This window comes from Myodes glareolus, chromosome 15, assembly GCF_982192425.1.
Source record: "Myodes glareolus chromosome 15, mMyoGla1.1, whole genome shotgun sequence".
In the NCBI taxonomy this organism is placed as follows: Eukaryota; Metazoa; Chordata; class Mammalia; order Rodentia; family Cricetidae; genus Myodes; species Myodes glareolus.
Window position 1 is genome coordinate 30,598,899 of NC_142040.1, and position 18,288 is coordinate 30,617,186.

General features: G+C 47.3%; 1 protein-coding gene across 4 annotated transcripts in view; it reads right to left on the bottom strand.

The window, feature by feature from the left end:
* The window catches only part of Mast4 (microtubule associated serine/threonine kinase family member 4), a 582,754-nt gene extending 567,737 nt beyond the window's left edge, over nt 1–15,017 (bottom strand). For 2 of the 4 annotated variants that reach the window (XM_087896866.1, XM_087896865.1), the window contains exon 1: nt 14,411–15,015. In XM_087896866.1, the coding sequence (XP_087752992.1) occupies nt 14,411–14,767 (357 nt within the window). In that variant the 5' untranslated portion in view covers nt 14,768–15,015. Of the gene's footprint in view, nt 1–14,410 lie in introns of all 4 variants that reach the window. The other 2 variants (XM_087896863.1, XM_087896864.1) reach the window with 2 other exon arrangements.
* Nucleotides 15,018–18,288: the final 3,271 nt, after the last annotated feature.

Genomic DNA, 18,288 nt, shown 5'->3' on the forward strand with positions numbered 1-18,288 from the left:
CAAGCCCTTATTTTCTCAGTTCCTAAGCAACTATTTGAACCACAACAAACTTAGAGCTACCTGAAAAATCCAGATTACTTTGACTGAGACCAGTGGTGAATTCTTCAAGAGTTGCTCGCCCATCCAATGGGGCTAGAGCAAAAGTTCAACAAAACATACTTAGCTATTCCCTCATATAATCTCCTAGTTCATGCCCAAGCCAAGGAAAATTTAGAAAGCAGCAGTCACTAAATGTACATCATCAGGTGTTCTGAAATATCAAAATAAGTGTCCAAACCCATAGATAGTGTTGTCATAGCCACCTGCAATGTCTCCAGCTGACGACAGGTTTTTCAGGGCACCGTGAATGTTCAGCTTCTCAGCAGGGCCCACACCTGTCATCACGATTCATTTGGTAAAGCCTTATTCATCATTTAAGAAAATCTGTGTTTCACTTTGCTCTTAATTACCACCAAAGATCTCTAAGGGACCTGGGGGAGAGGCTATGGGATCACTCACAACAGCCTGGCTAAAGCAATCTGGACACAGTCTCGCCATCACTTTAAAAGAACAAATGCACTAATTCACAACCCATTTGTAACTTTATCATGAGAAAAGGACAGAAACTGGCTAGCCATACTTGGAAAACTGAGTATGGTTCTAAGCACAAAAAGCCCCCTAGACACACACGCGCGCGCGCACACACACACACACACACACACACACCACACACACCACACACATGCACACACACCATATACACACACATCACACCCATACACACATACACATTCAAATGTTTGGTCCCCTCTGGAATGAGGCTCTTACACAGTTATTTTAAGCCTCCTCTGTGAACTAAATCCCACTATCCAAGGGCATGAGAGAATTTAATGGCTGCTGGTACTGGGGAATAGGCACACAAATTAGAATATCGGTTGTATAAAAGCATTTCATTCACAAAGAAAATACTAGGTACTAATGTCCCTTAGTTTTATTTCTAGTAATGGTAGCTGCCACATTAAAAAGGAATTCTTAAGGGGTCTCTAAAGGGACAATCCTATCCCACCAACATGGAGACTTTGCTGTTCTCCCTTCTTAGAAGTAATTCTAATTGTGGCAGAAAATGTTTTGCTTTGTTTTAAAATTATTTGTCCACCATAGATGGGGCAAATTCTTAAGCATTCATAAAGACGACCCAAAAACAGAGGAAGGTCACTGTCACATCTCCAGAAGGTTCCTTGGGGTCTGTCTTAGTTGGGGTTACTCTTGCTATGATGAAACACCAAAAGCAAGTTGGGAAGTAACCGGCTTCTTTAGCTTAAACTTCCACATCATAGTCCATCACTGAAGGAAATCAGGACAGGAACTCAAACAGGGCTGGAACCTAGAGGCAGGAACTGATGCAGAGGCCATGGAGGATGACGCTTACTGGCTTGTTCCCCATGGTTTGCTCAGCCTGCTTTCTTATAGAACCCAGGACCACCACAGATGTCCAACACCAACAATGGGCTGGGCCCTCCCCCATCAATCACTAATTAAGAAAATGCATTATAGACTTGCATAACACCCAATCTTATGGTAACATTTTCTTGACTGAGGCTCCCTCCCCTTAGATGACTTTGGCTTGTGTCAAGTTGACAAAAAACTAGCCAGCACAGAGTCACCACATGGCTGAGACTGGAGGTTGACTGTGTGGAATCTTGGTCCTAGCTCACCTGTTCCTTATCCAAGAGCACCTGGAACACGGGGCTGTTCTCCCTGGCAGGTGGGGGGCGGTGTAAAGATTGCAACCTACCTGCAACACAACCACCTGACCCTTGACGCCACTGAAACAGCCCCACACTGCAGCATCTCAAAAGGAACTCACCACTCATGTTAAGAACAAAAACCAGGCTGGAAATGTACTGCCCGGATTCCCTACAACTGCATTATGAAAGAACCCGCTGATAGCGTAGGCAAGAACCACAAGCCTCTGTCTTGCACATCAGTAAAAGGCAAAGACTAGTGAGTTCTGATATATTTTAGCAAACAATGTATCCACAATGAGGGCAGGAAAACTCTGGGGTCCTGCAAAGGACAGAGGCACCAGGTACCTGGGAGACGGAGGACACACAAATCTTTTAAACATGAGTGATCAGAAGCTATTACTATAGGCTTTAGGCCTAAATAGGCTTGTGACTTGGAGCCTATGAAGAATAACTGCGGGAAGAAGGCAAAGTCCACACTGGTTTTGTTGGTTTGGATCTGAAGACCCTACTACTGATTCAAGAATCCACAGAGAAAAATCCAATAGAAAGAACCAATTCTTCAACGACAGGTTCTTGGGGCTAACACTACAAACGACCCTTTCAGATCCCACTGAGAAAAGTAACTGTTAGCATTGAGATGTACATCTCCAATTTAAACGTGTCTCAACAGATAACTGCGTCATAACACTGCCTAAGAACTGTTCTACCTCAAACAGCAAAAACTGGCAGGCACTGGGAAGGCAGAGGCAGACCCTTCCCATTTATTAGGTTTACTGGGTATGCTGAATCAATGTGAAGCTTATAAACAAACCATGCTTCGTGAGCTTAAATCAGACCAGCCTAAAAGAATCATGAATAAATATACTGACTATTATTTCTGCTAGAATATATGCACAATTCTTAAATGTCCACACACACACACACACACACACACACACACACACAAACGCTCAGCAGCCAATCAACTCAGATTGTGTCACGATGCAAGCAGGAATCAGAAGATGACGCACTCCACCATAAACACATGGTCTTACTGATCAGTTGCATCCTGGCAAAGTCTGTGGGGAATGATCGTATGCTCGCGTTCACAGACCAGGAACGGCAACAATCAACTGTCAAGTGTGTCCAAAGAAAAATGTTACTAATCAGTTCTAGAACTAATCACACGCTGATAAAACAGTGAATTTTAGAATTTTTACAGAAAAACTACCACACCAAAAACAAAAAGAAAATGGAGCAGAGCTAAATGGATTCTGGCTTCACCATAGGAGAGGATGAAGAGCTTAACCATTTGCCCAGCAAGGAGCCAAGGCAAAAGGCACCCATACGCTGCGGACAGAACACCCAGCGGTCCTGCAGACATGCCCGCTTGTCCCCAGACTGGTGGGCACAGCTGAGGATCGCTATCAGCCATGAATGCCACCAGAAGTTAAAGCGTTTGAGATTATGGCTGAAAATGGCTTTTTACTACATGTAATTGTAACGGATAACCAAGAATTATCCTCCCAAAAGACAGCCTCCCAAAGCCAACCGTAGGATAACTAGTTTCTAGTCAACTTCCTTCATTTGCAGACATGCACTCCAAGCCATTCACTGATGACCTAAGCTCCAGGAATCTAAGGAAAATCCTCCAGACTGCACACTCTTCTGTCACCTGATGGGGGCCCACGCCTGCTTAAGTGGTAGTTTGTTAACACAAGCATTCATTTTTCTCAGTAAGCATTCATTCACACCCGCCAGTCACAGCCACCATTCGACCATTCAGCCAGCATTTATGTATACCGCCTCACACATCCAGGCCACAGAGATAGTGATGAGGACGGCAGGACTGTAGTATCCCTTTATCTCCTCGTACCTGCCCCTTTCCCACGTCCGCCCTCCACTGTCCACGTTCTACTTGTATGACATACAGGGTAGAAAGTGAACCAGTTTCATTAAACATTACATTTCAAAGACTTTTGTGAAAACTAAATGGGTAAGTGCATGAAAAACCTTCAGAATAGGTCAAGTTTGCAGGTGGATATAAGTAATCTCCTGAGTTCTAGAGGCTGAGGTACGGCTATCACAAGTTCAAATCCAGGCCAAGAAACCCTGCCTTAAATTAATCAATTAATTCAGAATGATACTGATTGCAACTTGTACAATGTGTAATTACCATTATCCACTAGAAGCCATGGGTTCTCCTTTCTACAGGAATATGAGTTGATATGATATTGTTCCCATCCTGAAGATCTCAGAACCTAACAGGCGGGAAGAATGATCAACGCTAACCTGTGTGGCTAAATTGTGTACACAGCAGGCATGAGAAAGCAACTGCAACAATATAAAGGGAGTTGTGCAAACTGTATGTGCCCTACGAATCATCCAATACCCAAAATGACACAGGAACAACCCTCAGAACACAGAACTGCAGCACAGAATGTCAGAAAAGGAGAAATGAAAAGCCCCAGCTGTATGAACGGCACGCATAATCTTACTCCATGTTCGCAACCTCAACAGTTCTCAGAGATGACTGACACCCAGAGCGAAAGCCCCAAAGCCCTAAGGGGCGGCCAATCATGAAACGAACGGACAGCAGCAGCAACCAAAAAAGCTTGTTCAGCACAGAATGATAAGGCAAGAAAATGCACAGCGACAACACAGAGAAGGAAAAAAAAATGGTAAGAGCAACAGAGCTTTCAAACTCATCCTTAATGACTCACTGGAGTCAGTACCCAAAAAGGGGCTTTCTTCCCAGAATATTCTGTTTGACAAGGGTTGTACTACTGTCTTGTAGTAAAGTTATTTATCATAGACAATGAGACCATGTTTTACAGACGATTCTTATGACCAAGTCAGGAATGTGAAAGAAACGGAAGAATTAGAATAAGTGACAGGTAATCTAACTCACAGAAAATGATGACTCAGAAATATTATATTCATTCCTTGAGAATTTCACACACATACACGGTGTGTTTTGATCATATTCATGCCCCATCTTCCACTTCCAACTCTCCCTGGACCCACACATTTTTCTGCTTCTGGATCCTTCAGACTCTCCTGCCCCCCAGTATACTCCTCCCAACGCCACGCTTTTTTAAAAAATCCCACAGAGTACAATTAGTGCTGCCCATACCTGCCTATGTGAGTGGGGCCAGCCATGGAGCGTGGCGACACACCAGTGACCCCACAGAGAAATGGCTTTCACACCCACAGCGGCTTCAACTGCCCACAGCGGCTTCAACTGCCCACAGCTCCTCCATCAGGGATGGGCCGTCCTGAGCCCCTGCCTCAGTCCTGCCGGGATTTGGGGGACTGTTACTGACTTCAGCCCATACTGGTCTTGCGCGTGTAACTATAGCAGCCCCATGAGCTTAACAGCCAGGTCATGTCCAGAAGACAGCAGAAATAATTTAAATAGAACGCAAGACAGTAAGAACTCCGCAGTCCAGAAGTGCAGAGCGTAGCCAGTGGACTAACTCCTTAGCCAGTTCTCCTCCCCCAACAGAGCTCTGATCCCCGGGTAGAGTGACCCAAAACCTGTACCACTCCCCACAGCCAGCCCACTCTGTCTTCCTACCTTCAGGCTGCTCACATATCTAAGCCAAGTTCCTCCCAACTGAACGCATTTCAGTTTCAAAAGTGGCAATGTGTAAAGCCAAGGTGCTAAGGACATTTTGAGAAGGAAACCCAGGAGCTCCCAGGGTTCTCATTTCTGGTGAGTCTCTTGTCCTCTACCCACAGAATTTGCTTCATAGCTAGGACCTACGCATCACAATGGACTAGAGCTCAGTTCTAAAAGGTCTTAAAGGCACCTTGGGGACTGTCTCCTCACTAGTCAATAAAGAAAGAGAACAGCTTCTGAGGGTATGTTATCTGGTGGGGGTTAAAGAAAAAGAAAAAAAAAGAAAAAAAAGATTTTCCAAGAAAAGCAGTGTTATCTCAAACACCACTATCAAGGCTATTTTTCAAACAGTAGATAAATAATTCAAGGTACTGTAGCTTAGTACAGTAAGACAGATACATAACCGGTGACTCTCATTCACTGGCGTGCACTACTTTTTCTTCTCTAAATGAGGTGCTTCAACTTACTGCTCTGATAAAGGCCATGAGGACGTGAAGGTCCATGTATCCTTGGGTTCTTCCACCACGTAACTTGACTCATTTGAGGCCAGCAATGTCCTAAAAGTGGACCTTCCTGCAGTCCTTTCTCAAGATTAGCGTCCGGGGCTGTGGAGCGCTCTGAAGAAACTTCTGTGAGAAGCCTCAGAGGTGCTTCTTAAAATCTAAATCCTGGGCGAGGGCTCAGATGATTTCAATGAAGCCAGTGGCGTTAACGCAGCCTGAGTGAAAAGGCAGATCCACTGAGTTAATGTGGTGTCTGTCTCTATGGAACCAACAGATCCACAAGAACTCGCGATATTTGACGTCCCCCCTTCATGCACAGAATGGCTTTGACTACATCTGCGTACCACGTCACAGTGAGTGGGGTCCGGCTGCCATCATCGCGTGACTCCAGTTTTAGAAGTATGGCTTCTCAGAATGTAAGTCTCAAGAACAGAACAACACAAGATTGACAATGCTAATTCCAACTTGACTTTCTTTCCCTACCGCTATCGCGGTATGGAAGCCCTTCCTGAATTGCCTAGCAACCCGGTGTACAGAAATACCTGCAACGGCAAGTGATCCGAAGGCCAAGATGTAACAGTATCTTCAGACAAACACAGAAACACACAGAATCACCACCCAGAAAAGAACACCATAGTTGACTTCCCCGGCAGATTAAAAAAAGGAAACTGAGTTCTAAGGCAAAAGCTCAATGATCCACACCTTATGGGAGTTAGTTAATTCATGCTCATCCACCCAGATCAAATTGGGCTCACTTGGGAGGTTGCTCTGTGCCGAGAAGTGTTAAATGGCCAAGTTCCGAACGTTAGAATTAAAATTTCATTTTCCACATGATAGCCTATGAAATCAGTACGGAAAAGGAGCCAAATGTGCCCGCATCTCTATCTTCCTTCCGGCACGCCCACCTTCTCCCGACAACCCCCAATATCATCACAAAGCATTTGGGCTGAAAGGTTCAGTGCAAGTGAGCGCCATAATCAAAATTATATCGACTGTGTCTGAGCGGAGAACTGATGGGTTAGCAAAAGACTATGGGTTTGGAATACACATTGCTAAGCTGTCTCAGACACGTGTCTAGTTAGGAATATACTTCATTAAATAAGCAAGAATATTCTGCAGTGAGAGAACCCCAGAAATTCCGGGGGGGGGGTTCAGGCAGGTTCTATACCCTTCCACCACAGGGGGCCACACCCTGTAGAGACTACTGACCACAGTCCTGAACCTCCAATCTGCTACTTTAAAGGCTGGTTTCTCCGGACCCTGGAGCCAGGTAACTCCTGTGCAGTCCTCCCCAGGAATTCTGGGACAGGTGAAGGAGCACAATCCTGTTTTTCACACCAGGACTTCAACCTAAAGTAACACTAGCAGATACGAAGCCACGGATAAACAGTGGGGCACACAGAAGACAGCAGAAACCTCTGAAGTCAATGAAACAAAGCTGTGCAGGCGTCATCCTGAAGAAGCACAAGGGCAGAAGCCCAGTCACTAGAGGGGAGAAGAGCACCACTAGCCAATCCTGCAGTGTTGAGATAGAGCCAACAGCTCCCAGGTTACTGCAGGCTCTAGTGTGTATACTGTCTCAAAGGAAGAGCGGGAGGATTTTTTTATTGGATAACTTTGCATAGATGAGCTCTTGAATTCTCCAAAGCTCCACTGATTGTCCAGATTTCGCCTCTGGAAAGTCAGGGCTTCTCACTTCGTCACCCCAATACTTAGGAGAACTGGATATGACCTTCAAAGCAACAGTAGAGCTCCATCTTACTCCCTTCTCCACTCACCAACCTTCACTTGGAAGCTTGGATGAAGTTCCAGTCATCTTCCTTTTCCCACCACACAGCTGACATCACATCTCTGTCTAGTGACCGGGTAATTTACATATTTAAAGAGTCCTTCTGAATATTGATTGATGACTGATCACTAAGAACAAGTTCCCCATGGAAAAGAGAGGCGGCGTCTTCACAGAAGGGCTAACCAATCATGCACCATAAAGCTTGCCATTACAATTTCATAAAAACGTTCTACCCATGAAATTAGTGGCAGTACACGTCACATATCTACCTATGCAGAAAGGAGAGAGTCTGCTAGGCTGCTGTCAAAGCGTCCTCACAGCATAGCCCATCCAGGGAGCAACTTTGGGGCGGTGCTTTTCCCTTTCTATGGTGGCGAAGGCACCAACGTTCTTCATAAATCAGCCTTCCCTATTCTCAGAAATAAAGCAAACATCATGCATCATGCTGGAGAGGAACCAACGGCATCACATCCTCTCAATGACCCTCAGCAGGAGGTAAATGGACTCAGCACTAAGAAACCTAGATGAAGTTGTCTTTTCTAAGTGACTGGACAAGGATCAGACCTTGAACCACGGACTGCTTGCTCTGAAGGGATGAAAGAAATGCGCACAAGGCCGTTCCAAGCAAAGCCGCAGAACTCACGAGCATAATGAGAAATGACAGGGGGTGCCTTTTATCTGAAAACACAATCTTCTTTCCTGAGAACATACTGTCACCTCTGCTCAGCTCTCTCCTAGTCCGGGCCACATGACTATGGACCCTTCCTATTATTTGCCACAGTCATTCATATCTGTACCTCAGAAGGCCAAACTAAAACACATGAACAAATGAAACCCTCTGAACTCACACTCTGTACCCACGAACTCCGAGTCCTCAGATAGACTCCTACCTGCTTGAAGATATTAGCAAGGTGTAAATATCTGCCGTGCCCTGGAATACCAGACATGACAAAGGAAAAGTCTGGGCCTTCCCTCGATAGGAAAAGTCATCCCAACAAGCCAGACTTTGGCGCATATGTTGGCTTGCTAGCTAGCACCATGATTCCTGCCCACAGTGGGCACAATCTCAGAGCCCACTCCTCTCTACCAGGTTTTTCACAGGTAAATCTGTTTCTACACCTACTATGGAAATTAGCACTTGTAAGGGAAGACTCTCCTTGAAAAGCCTTCCTCTCAAAACACTATGTAATACAGAACAGTCGCACCACGTTCTCTGGAATAGATCCAAATTCTTTCATATCTGTTTACCTGGAGCCCTTGAACTATCTCCTCCCTCTTCTCCTCAACTCCTCTCTTCCCCTCCACATCTTCCTTTCCCCATTTCCCCTCTTCCCCTCATCTCCTCTATTCCTCTCCCTAATTCCCCTCTTCCCCTCCCCATCTCTTTTCTTCCCCACCCTAACTCCTTTCTTCCTCTCCCCATCTCCCCCTCCTCATCTCCTCTCTTCCCCTCCTCTCCTCTATTTCCCATCTCCCCTCTTCCTCTCCCCATCTCCCCTCTTGCCCTCCCCTCTTATCCACACACTCATCATTACGGGGCCACTTTCTGGGATTCTCAGTTCCACCTCAGGAACATGTAGACAGGCTGTTCCTTCACTTCTCAACACAGGCTTTGAGATGCCCGACTTCCTTTGGATACAAATCTCATCAGGTCACACTTTGCTTCAAATCCTCCAGCGGTTCCCAGTGCCCTCCCTTCGTATGAAGTCCACAGCCCTGTCCGGCTCAGCTGTCGCTTTACCTCTCAGTCACCTGCTTCATGCTCTCCTTTGCTCCAAGCGGAGCAAGAAGCCCACAGTCCCTGCAGGAGCTGCCTAGCTTCTCTGCCTCGGTGACCACTCATGTCTGCTCTTTCCCTTCTTCTCCTCCATCTAACTTCTGCTCATCTTCCAGGTTTCGGCTCATGGATTTCCAGAATCTGATCGCATACTCTCTCACAGCCGGCTGCCTCGGTTGTCACCTTTGTCACCAGTTAATTAATAACCGTGTGTGTGTGTCTACCCCCTCCGTGTAGGAGAAGCCCCGTGATGTTAAACCCAGCTCTGCCCAGGATGACGCCTCAGGGCGGGATTACATATATATTGGTAGGCTGACTGCTGTTTTAATCTCATGGCTCACACTGAAGAATCCAGTCAAAAAGCAGACTAAATAATAAATATGCCAAGATTCATGCACTTCTCTCTTCAAATTATGTAGCTTCTGTGATTAATAAAATATAAAGTCTATGGAAAAGCATGACTGAATTCATGGTTTCTTTTTGTTATTTATTCTCATAACCAATAAAAATCCAAAACCTATTATATAACTGTCATGTGGGGAACCCCAAAACACAAACCCCCTCCAAATGAAGTCCTCCCATTTAACAGAACAGTTTAGAACCACTTCCCAATTGTGCCTATAATTAATAAGGGACACTTTCCCAACTTCGGTCAATAAAATATGTGCCTTGGTGCAGCAGAATACAACCAGCTGGTATGCAGTAAGCTGAGAAGCCCTTCAACCACAAAGCCCCCTCTGGCCATTCCGGGTGGCTCTGGAAGCTTCAGGTTCTAATACACAACCTGAAAAGCAGGTGTACCTGATTTGACTTTGTTCATTTTTTTTTAAATGCCCTAATACTTTGAGCCACAAAGTATCTGCTTGCTTGCCGGTTTGTTTGTTTGTTTGTTTTGTTTGTTTTAATGGGAGAGGGGCCACGAGACTGGTGCATCCACATTCACAACATACAAACAGACACGTGGTCAGCCACCCTTCAGTCAAACAGACCACTAGTTTCAGAGGCGTTTGACACATGTTTACCAAGTTCTCACTCATTTATTAGAGGCAGGTGTTAGACATCCAGGGTAAAATTCCTGCTCTCAGTGAGTTCCCCAAAACAGCGACCAACCAGTACCTCACTGGGATCATGAGGTGCTTTGGGGAAATACAAGGTAGAATGCCTTAGAGGCCTGTGGTCCTTCTCCTTCTCACACCCACAGCTGAGGACCAAATCCAAGGTCTGTTCCTGGGTAAGCACTCTACCACTGAGCTAAATCCCCAATCGTGTGGTGGTGTGTGTGTGTGTGTGTGTGTGTGTGTGTGTATGCACGCGTGCACCATGTTTCTTTTTCTTTTTTCATATCTTTTATTAAAATAATTTATTTTTTATCTTACATACCAACCCCAGTTCTACTTCCCTCCCCTTCTCCCCTGCTTTCCCATCCCCTATCCACTCCTCAGAGGGAGTGAGAGAGCCATGGTTCTTAATTTTCCTAATGCTGAGACCCTTTGATACAGTTCCTCGTGTTGTAGTAACACCAACCATAAAATTATTTCTCTTGCAACTTCATAACTATAATTTTCTCTATTGGTATGAACCATATTGTAAATATCTGATATGCAGATGGTCTTAGGTGACCCTGTAAAAGGGTTATTTGACACCCCCAGAGGGTCATGATCTATAGGTTGAAAACCACTGTTTTGGGGCAAACTGCATAAATGGGAGGGAGGTTCAATCCTCCAACCCAGATTGCCGATCAGAAATGCAGTGTGCAAGCCCTCAACATAGAGAACCCCACATCCACAGACTTGCAGCCAGGACTTAAAGCTGGTTTTGGATTTGTTTGCTGTTTGTTTTTGTTTTTAACAAAACTAAGTCACCCCTCGGCTCTGACTCTTGTGTATAATATTAAGTATAAAAACGGCTGTGTTGGTAGCCCAGTGGTAAGCGCTGGCCCAGTGCATGTGAGACTGGAGATTTTCTCTCCACAGCACAGGATGATGAGAGCAAATCACAACTTCAAGTATCTATCAATGCCAACATTCAACTAGTTTTTAAGACACCAAAGCCCACGGGTCTGGCTGAAGCATGTGAGACTTGGTCTGTGTACACACGTCTTAACAGTGAGCTAGCCCGTGACACAGATGGAGGGAGCACTGTGACCCTTACTAGATATATTCAAAACAGCGTTAACACTTGTCAGAAAAATCAGCACTGTCGGAATATGCTAGGAACCAGAATTTCATCACATTTTAAACGCAAATACAGTGAGTTGGTATTTTTAAAAATTCTTTGGAAAAAAAAGTGAATCTCCCAAGTTACACAGCAATTTTTAAATTGAAATGAATTCCTTACCATCCTATGAGTTGCTCTGAAGCCTTCTAATGTTTTATAGCATGGGCCTTGCTACAGTAAAACTAACTCTAGACCCAGGCGCCTTGTCACAACACAGCCTGAAATAAACAGAAAGAATCCCCCACACACACTTATACCCGTAGAAGGGGAGTGAGCCAAGAGCTGGAGAAACGGCTCAGCAATTAAAAGCAAGGGCTGCTCTTGCAGAGGGTCAGTGGTCAGTTTCTAGCACATGGGGTGACTGACAACTGCTTGTAACTCCAACTCCAGGGGACCCAATATGCAATGCCCTCCTCTGGAGTCCAGCAGCGCCTGCACACACGTGTGCACACTGCATGCACATCATTTAAAAATAACAAATCTTTTAAAAACGGGGGGGGGGACTTCAGATTCTCTCAAAGTACATTGTACATAAACTATGCATTATTGGAGTAACAAGTCAACCCAAACTCTGCAGTTCAATTTCACAAAATTTTATGAGCAATAAACTTAAAAGTTAATATTCACTGACATTTACTTGGCACTCAATATCAGTTTACTATGCTGAGATTAAGTCAGATGATGGGTACAGGTGTGTATAAAATGTCTCAAGAGTGTATTAATATTGCTCCCACTTTAGAGGTGAGAAAACTGAGGCTGACAGAAGTCGAATGATCCGCAAGCAAATACTTCCAAAACCAGAAAGAAGTCAAACCCAGGCATTTCCATGAAATGGGGTGTTTTTAGCCCAACATTCCTGAATCTTCTACAAGAGTAATTTAAAATGTGTGGGTTTTTCTACACCGGGTGGAACTGTGGTGTACCGCATCAACCCTGCATCAACTTTTAACACTTCTCCCACTGCTCAAGTGTAGGAGCCACCGGACTTTGGTTTTGTTTTAAAATCCTCAGGGCAAGTCAAGATTTCACCCCATCACCCCCTGTTAGGCTAAGTCATGCCCTGAATTGCAGCACTGTCTGTTTACATCCAGTTCTGAACTTCCGCAAACAGTGATCAAAATCACTCAGCCATCCTACTCTGAAGCACAAAATATGTCTCACTCCACCATTCTTCACTGCTTTGATATCATTATGTCCACTTCAGAGGAAATAAAACACTGTCACCCTGAGGGGAGGCGATAAATCAACTATGCAATCAGGATCAAAAATGAGAAGTTACCCACCCCCATCCCCACAGTTTCAAGACCTTGTGTATACCATGTCGGCTAAACAGAATCACTAGGTTAAGATAGCCCGTTACTCAGAGCCAACATGCTACATCAAAGGGAGATGTACCCAGGAGGAAGCACTGCTCTCTGCCAGCATCTAGGGTGGGCGTGTCACTCGACCAACTCCTGGAATGACTAAACTCAATCTGGAATTTAGAGCTATCCAGAATTCCAGATCAGAAACAGCATTCGCTGTCAGCGTGAACTTTACCTTGAAATTCTCCACTTTTGACTACAGAACGGAACACATAAGGAATGAAATGCATCCAGGTCTCACAATGGAGAAGCAAGACTCCTAGAAAGCAGGTCTCCATGGAGACACCTGCCTGAGATCTGTGCAGTCCCACGGGTATTCAGGAACAAGTCATGGCTACCACCGGAGACTTGGCCAACCACCAGTCAAGGCTGCTTCTGTCTTTGCCAGGCTGGGATTTGCCTCTGCTAGCATTGTGCCAGAGCTAGCCCCGTTTCCAGGCTGGGCACCCAGGGGGCTAGTACCAGGACCCTGGATTCTGTTTACTTCTTCTAGGGATAAAGGCAATTGTTTCCTAGCGCTTACCCCAGCAGAGACTGGAAAATACCAGCCTGGCACTACAGAATTAATTTCACAAGGAGACTATGCTATGGTTATGTTTTATTTATGGCTCTGTCTGATCAAGATGATTTCTCTCAAAAGAAACATCCAGAGCAAACAATCTTAAAGACGTGGAGAATCTTCCTTCTCTGTCTTCCAAAACAAGAAAGGCTGGGAAAAAGCAAGCCAGATACAGCAACCTAGGGGATCATGAAACTCAGTGTGTCAAGAAGCGAACCAGAGTTTTGGATGCACAGCCTTCCAGGAATGAGGTTGGACAAAGTCCTCTGAAGAAGGTAAGATACCCGGTATGGTGACTGCGCTCCTCTAGACACTAGAGTCCGAATAGGAGCTGTAGGCGCTCATGCGTGCGCAAGGGGCTTAACGTTGGGCTTCCTCAGCCCCAGGACGGAAGGTGAAATGATCCACCAAAACCATCCACAGGCGACCCCAGAAAACCCTAGTCTCTGACACCCCAAAAGTGCAACCCGCAGCTGCCACTGCCACCCGCGTCCTACGCTCCGGGTCTCCCGCTCCACCCAAGATTTCAGTAGTTAGCGACTCCCACTTCGAGAAATCGGATATGAGTTGCAGGGACAAGTCAAGCTTTCAGATCACATCCTGATGTTGGCAACCCAAGCAGATGCAGATATGAAGGGATTGGCTCTGTGACATTTCCAAAGCACACCGTCGGGTAGCCCATGTAGAAAAGCGCTCGGGAACAACCATGAAGTCAAGGACCCTGGCCCTCACTATCCCAGAATGGTTAGCTGAAAGCCTTTAGTTCCCTCCCCTCTCCAAGAAACCGGCGCGAGTGCAACTGCAACGGAGTCTGAGGTGTCCCTGCAAGGGGGATCTAGAGGGTTCGGGATGTGGACAGGCAGGGCCCACCTCCTCGTCCTGCTCCTCCTGGGATGCGCTGCTGACCCGGGGTACCGGCAGTACCGCTCCTCCGGGGGGCGGCAGCGGCAGGGCAGGAACTCCACGCTCCAGTGCCACGCGCGCGGGAGCCCACGCGGCGGGCAGCCGGGTTCCCAGGGCGCCGCCCGGCGGCCGCGGCGGCTGAGACCTGCAGGAGAAGCGGCCGGGCTCCCCTTCCTCCGACAGAGTTTCCGAGCCCGAGGACGACTCCGCCGAGGAAGCGCCCTCCGAGGACACGGCTGCCGCCGAAGGGACTAGGGTTCGGGTGCCGTGGCCGCTGCAACCACGGGGCACCGGCTCAGGCGCCTCGGAAACTTTCTCCTCCATGTCCCTCTCCGACCCAAAGTGCCGCCCGATGGGTGGCGGGACTCTTGGCGCCTCCCGGGGAAGCCCCGGCTGCTCGACTGCGTCTGGATCTTGCTGAGGCTCCCGTGCTGCGGGGAGCGCCGCCGGCGACTACATGACCGAGGCCGGGCCGCAGGAGCGCGTTGCCAAGTTCACGTCCACCGTGGCTCGGCTGCTGCCAAGGAGTCCCGCGCGCAGGGCCATGCCCGCCGCGATCGGCGCTCCGCGCTGCGCCCGAGCCGCCGGGACTGCGGCTTCTCCTGCTAAACCTGCCTCCGGGACGGAGCGGAGGAGACGGGCAGCCCGCGGAGCCAATGGCAGCGCAGGCGCGCCGGTGGGCGGAGGCTACGGAGCAGCTGGCCGCGCGGGCGTCAGGTAGGGGAGGTGGGGCCAGGCGCGGGCCACCCGATCCCGAGGGAGCTCTGGGTATGCGGAGCAGCCCCGCGGCGCGGACCCAGTGGGACGAGCACAGAGCCCGAAGGCTCAACCGGGGCTGGGACTCCGAAGTGGGCGGGGGAGTGGCCGTCAGTCCTTGGGACGCGCGCGAGAGATGGCCTAGTGAGGTCAAATCTTGGAGAACTGGACTTTGTCTCCAAAAAGTGGAATCAGGGAACCTGAGCAGGAGGAGGCTTCGTGAAGAAACGGAAGCGCACGGCCTGTCACGCGCGCGCTAAAACTCCCAACAGTGTGCAAAGAGTGAAGTCTATGATGGAGCGTGGGCATCCGGACGGGGCTGATCTCCACCCTGCTTTCTGGTTAAACTTCTTGGGCCTCAGTTTCCTCAATTGTAAGGGGGAAACATCGACGCCGCTGTTGTCTGGCAATGAGACTAGAGAGCAAAATAGCAAAGTGCGTGGCTTGGGCACAAGCCAAGGTCTCCAAAGATGATTTTCTGTATTTCTGCTTAGAAACTAAAGTTAAGTCAAAGACACGCGCCTGTAGCAGAGGAAGAAAACAGCTCATGCCTTGTGTTTAGAACTGAGCTCGGTAAGAACCGGCGGCCCTGGCAGCTGTCTGCGGTTCTGCCGCTGGGTTAAAAACATACTCCTCCTGACCGGCTTTCTCTAGCCATGGATGACAAAACCACGATACGCCAAACCTGGCTTCCAGGTTTTCCTTCCCTCTAAGAACAAGGAGAAAGATCTTCCACCAAAGGCACCAACACAATCGCCTTAACCTTTGCAGGGTCGTGAATTCCTGGGAAGCCAGTGCCGAGTTAGGCAGTAACTAATAAATGATTCCTACTTGCCTTCAGCTCCGAAGTCGTCTGAGCTCCACACTGTGACCTGGGGTATAAATTCAGCCGGCTCCCCTTCGGCAGATGTTGATTGAGATGTGTGCCGGTTGGTTGCAGGGGATACAAAGATGAATACCGGCAGGTACCCTGCCCTTGAGGAACTTGTGGTCGGGGGAGAGATTGATACTGCATAATATCACCCCATTATTCATGTTTAAAAGCTCTGGTAAGTGTGCCGTGGGAGAAGAGGGGGAGAATTACAGCGAAGCCATGGCAGATCTTCAAGTCCAGGAGTCCTCCAGAATTTTACATTTCTGTCACAACAGGTTTGCCAAGGGTCCTTAAGAAAGGGACTAGAGTTGGAAGCCCCGTTGGCTAATGAGCTCCTTTATGCTACTGAAGTATTTACAAGTGACAATGAAAAAAGGAGGCGGGGGCTAGCTATCTAGCCTGGGTAGGCGGCTTTGTCCTGAACACTTTGCTACTGTCTCTGAAGGGGAAAGCAGTAGGATGTGACCCTCTGGCTGCAGACAGCTGTCAGAGTGGCATTGTGACATGTCGGAACGACACAAGGGGATGGGAAAACCTGCTGAGGTAAAAGGACATTCAAGAGACTTAGCTAAGTGGTGATGGAGAGGCTGAAGAGCGCGCAGTGGGGCGGTCTGAATCCACCTCCTGGGCCTCACAATGACTTCCCTCCTCAGGGTACCGGCCTTTATCTGAGCCCCTATGTGGTTGATTCAGCTCAGGGGACTGAAATACAGATTTAAGCAAGCCATTCACATCAAAGAAGAGGCGGGATTGCCTCTCAGTTCGGGAAGGGTGCAGGAAGGACATGATTTGAATCCTAACGGCAAAGACAGGGGTTCATAGAGCCAGAGCTTCTTCAGGGAATGACCTCGGAGTCCTGGCAGACACGGGATGGGACACATTCTGTTGGTAACACTTTAGGGATGAAGCCTCGGGGTCTATAAAGACAGAGCTGGTCAAAGGTCACACAGCACGTGAGCAGTGGCACTGTGGTTGGTACCCTGAGGTCTGCTTGGGAGAATGCCACACAGAACAGACAGTTTTTAATAAAAATACACATGTGTGCATACTAGACTATAAATAGCCATAGAAAAGGAATACTGTTGCCTTGGTTCATCATGCAAAAAAAAAAAATTCACGTTGATCACTTTTTTTTTAACCCACATAAGTGGGTTAAGTGTCATAAGACACTGTGCCAGGCAAGGTTTAAAAGCACTGTACACAAGCTATTACACTTAAGTCTCATGTTGACCCAGTAAGGTAGCTACATTTTTTTGATCTTTCACAAATGTGAAATACTGAAATCTAAAACAGAGAAGTTAAGTAGTTGGCCTAATGTCACACAGCTAGCAAATGTTAGAGCCAAGATTCAAAATCAAATAGTATTCACGCTCCTAACCAGTGCTATTCAAAGTCAAAAATTAGTATTTATTAAATATTTATTTCAAACCCTGATCCTAATAAATACATTTTACATTGAAAATCACGGCACACAGGTGCAAATACGAGTTCATAATTTAATGCCTTTTTGGTAAACAATGCAGCCTGAAAATTTTATTATTTTTTTTTCTGACAATAAGCCAGCTAGTTGTGGTTTACTAAGTGGGTTTCACACCCTGTTGTCAAGTTTACAGTTTCAAAGCAAGCTTGGTCATCTCACTGACCGTGTCTGCTTGGGAAAAAACAATGACTGTAGTTTAGGCTAAGAGTTTCCAGAGCAGAATGGGGCAAACTCAAAACATGAGTAGAAACAGACGATGGTCAGAAAGAATAGGTCCCTGAAATTACCCCAAGCAGAGACACAAGCACAGCCCGGGATATGGCTAAACCGCCGGTCCCAAATCAGTTTACACGTCTAAATCCTGCAATTCAACTTTCCTTTCTTAGGAACGTCTAAATCCCTTCCCCTGTTTACCCACAAGTGTCTCCTCCAAGAGAATGCTTCAAAAATGTCCCCAGTGTTGGAGACTTGGAGGCCGGAGAGGAAAAGCCTTGGCCCCCACCCCCCACCTCTGCGTTTTCATTGCAGGTATAAGTCAGGGGAGAGAAATGAAAGACATAGTTATGACGCCTGTGAGGCAGTAACACATCTTCAGGTGAAGCACCAGAGCAACCACAGGAGAAGAGGGTCAGAGCAGCCAGCATGCCAGATGTATGTCCTCAGCGATGAAGCCATGGCCTCTGCACCCATATGGTCTCTGCCTGTCCCTGTTGTGCGGGCAGGGCCGGGTGAGAA